The sequence below is a fragment of the Mandrillus leucophaeus genome, unplaced genomic scaffold (assembly GCF_000951045.1).
Source record: "Mandrillus leucophaeus isolate KB7577 unplaced genomic scaffold, Mleu.le_1.0 Scaffold24, whole genome shotgun sequence".
NCBI lineage: Eukaryota > Metazoa > Chordata > Mammalia > Primates > Cercopithecidae > Mandrillus > Mandrillus leucophaeus.
Window position 1 is genome coordinate 2,152,360 of NW_012102476.1, and position 1,426 is coordinate 2,153,785.

The 1,426-nt window shown below is 59.5% G+C and overlaps 2 protein-coding genes across 4 annotated transcripts in view; both read right to left on the bottom strand.

The window, feature by feature from the left end:
• LOC105541400 (sulfotransferase 1A1-like) overlaps positions 1-573 on the bottom strand; it is an 11,476-nt gene extending 10,903 nt beyond the window's left edge. The window contains exons 1-3 of one of the 2 annotated variants that reach the window (XM_011982378.1): positions 425-573; positions 195-320; positions 8-105 (exon numbers count right to left, since the gene is read on the bottom strand). In XM_011982378.1, the coding sequence (XP_011837768.1) occupies positions 8-105; positions 195-320; positions 425-572 (372 nt within the window). In that variant the 5' untranslated portion in view covers position 573. The remainder of the gene's footprint in view (positions 1-7; positions 106-194; positions 321-424) is intronic. The other variant, XM_011982377.1, reaches the window with a different exon arrangement.
• The window catches only part of LOC105541401 (sulfotransferase 1A1), a 55,375-nt gene that overhangs the window by 31,305 nt on the left and 22,644 nt on the right, over positions 1-1,426 (bottom strand). The gene's annotated exons all lie outside the window — the stretch shown is intronic.

The window sequence follows — 1,426 nt, forward strand, 5'->3', positions numbered from 1 at the left end:
GCCTCACCTTGACCTTCTGATCCAACAGAGTCTGGGGCAGCAGAGCCAGGGGCAGGTGTGTCTTCAGGAGCCGTGGGGCCGGTGTGTCTTTCAGAGTCTCCATCCCTGAGCAGTGGGTCAGGGAAGGTCTGGTGAGCTGAAGCCCCAGCCCTGTCTTCCTCCCCTCCCCTTGCACCCAGGACACAGTCACACACCTGAGGGAATCCCTGGGGCTTTGAACTCAAGGAAGGGCACCCGCATGAAGATGGGAGCTCGGTGACACTTCTCCAGGTCGCCACCTTGGTAGATCATGTCCAGAATCTGGCTCACCCAGGTAGTCCCTGGAGAGGGAGGGAGATGGGAGGTGAGCAGGCTGAGGGCACAACCTCGCTGGCCGGGGTGGGGACTGGCACCTGGGAGAGGGTGGGTGGCCCTCCTCACCTACCGGACTTGGGGTAGGTGCTGATGAGCAGGTCATCGGGCCGGGCCCGGAAGCTCTGCAGGGGTCCCAGTGCCTCTGCAAAGTACTTGATGAGCGGAACCCCCTGCACGTACTCCAGTGGCGGGCGAGAGGTGTCCTGGATCAGCTCCATGTTCCTGTGTCAGGAGCCAGAGCCAGGCCTACTTCCTTTAACACCATCACAACAGCAAGAAAGCGGCATTCTTGCTTTCAGGGAAGTCACTGGGGCCTAGGGAGGCTGAGTGACTTGCCCACGCTCACAAAGCCAGTCAGTGGCAGGGGTGGGGCTGAAACCAGGTCAGCCTCTAATGCGGTGGTTCCCCAGCCTGGCCACACCTTTCATTCACCTGCAGAGCTGTTCAGAATCCCAGGGCCTGGGCCGTGGTGCAGACCAGTGAAAGCACCCTCGTGGCACGGGGCCCAGATAACAGAGTGTGTGACGGTCTCCAGGAGAGTCCAGCTGCACTGAGGAAGCTCTAGGGCCTGGCTGTGCTGTCTCCCTACCAGCCAGTGCCCTTTGTCTCACCATTTCCTGCTGTGAACCCCCAGCCTCCACCCAGTGGGCTCCTGTCCCCGATGCTCCCCTCCTTGAGTTCCCTGTGCCCCTCACATGTGGAAACCTCCCAGGCTGACCAGGCCTGTGATCCACTTGCTCAGCCAGAGTCCATCCGGGCTCCAGGATAAACATGGTCCACTGAGCAACTGAGCTGGTACTAGGGGCCAGAGCCTGGTGTGGGAATGAACAAAACTGATGACTCAGCAAGAGGACAGGCCCAGGCAGGGTGGCTCCCGCCTATAATCCCAGACCCTAGGGAGGCCGAGGCTAGGAGTTGGAGACCAATCTGGGCAGCATTGCAATACACATCTCTAAAAATCTTTAAAAAATGTTTTAAAAATTAACCAAGGCCGGGTGCGGTGGCTCAAGCCTGTAATCCCAGCACTTTGGGAGGCCGAGACGGGTGGATCACGAGGTCAGGAGATCGAGAC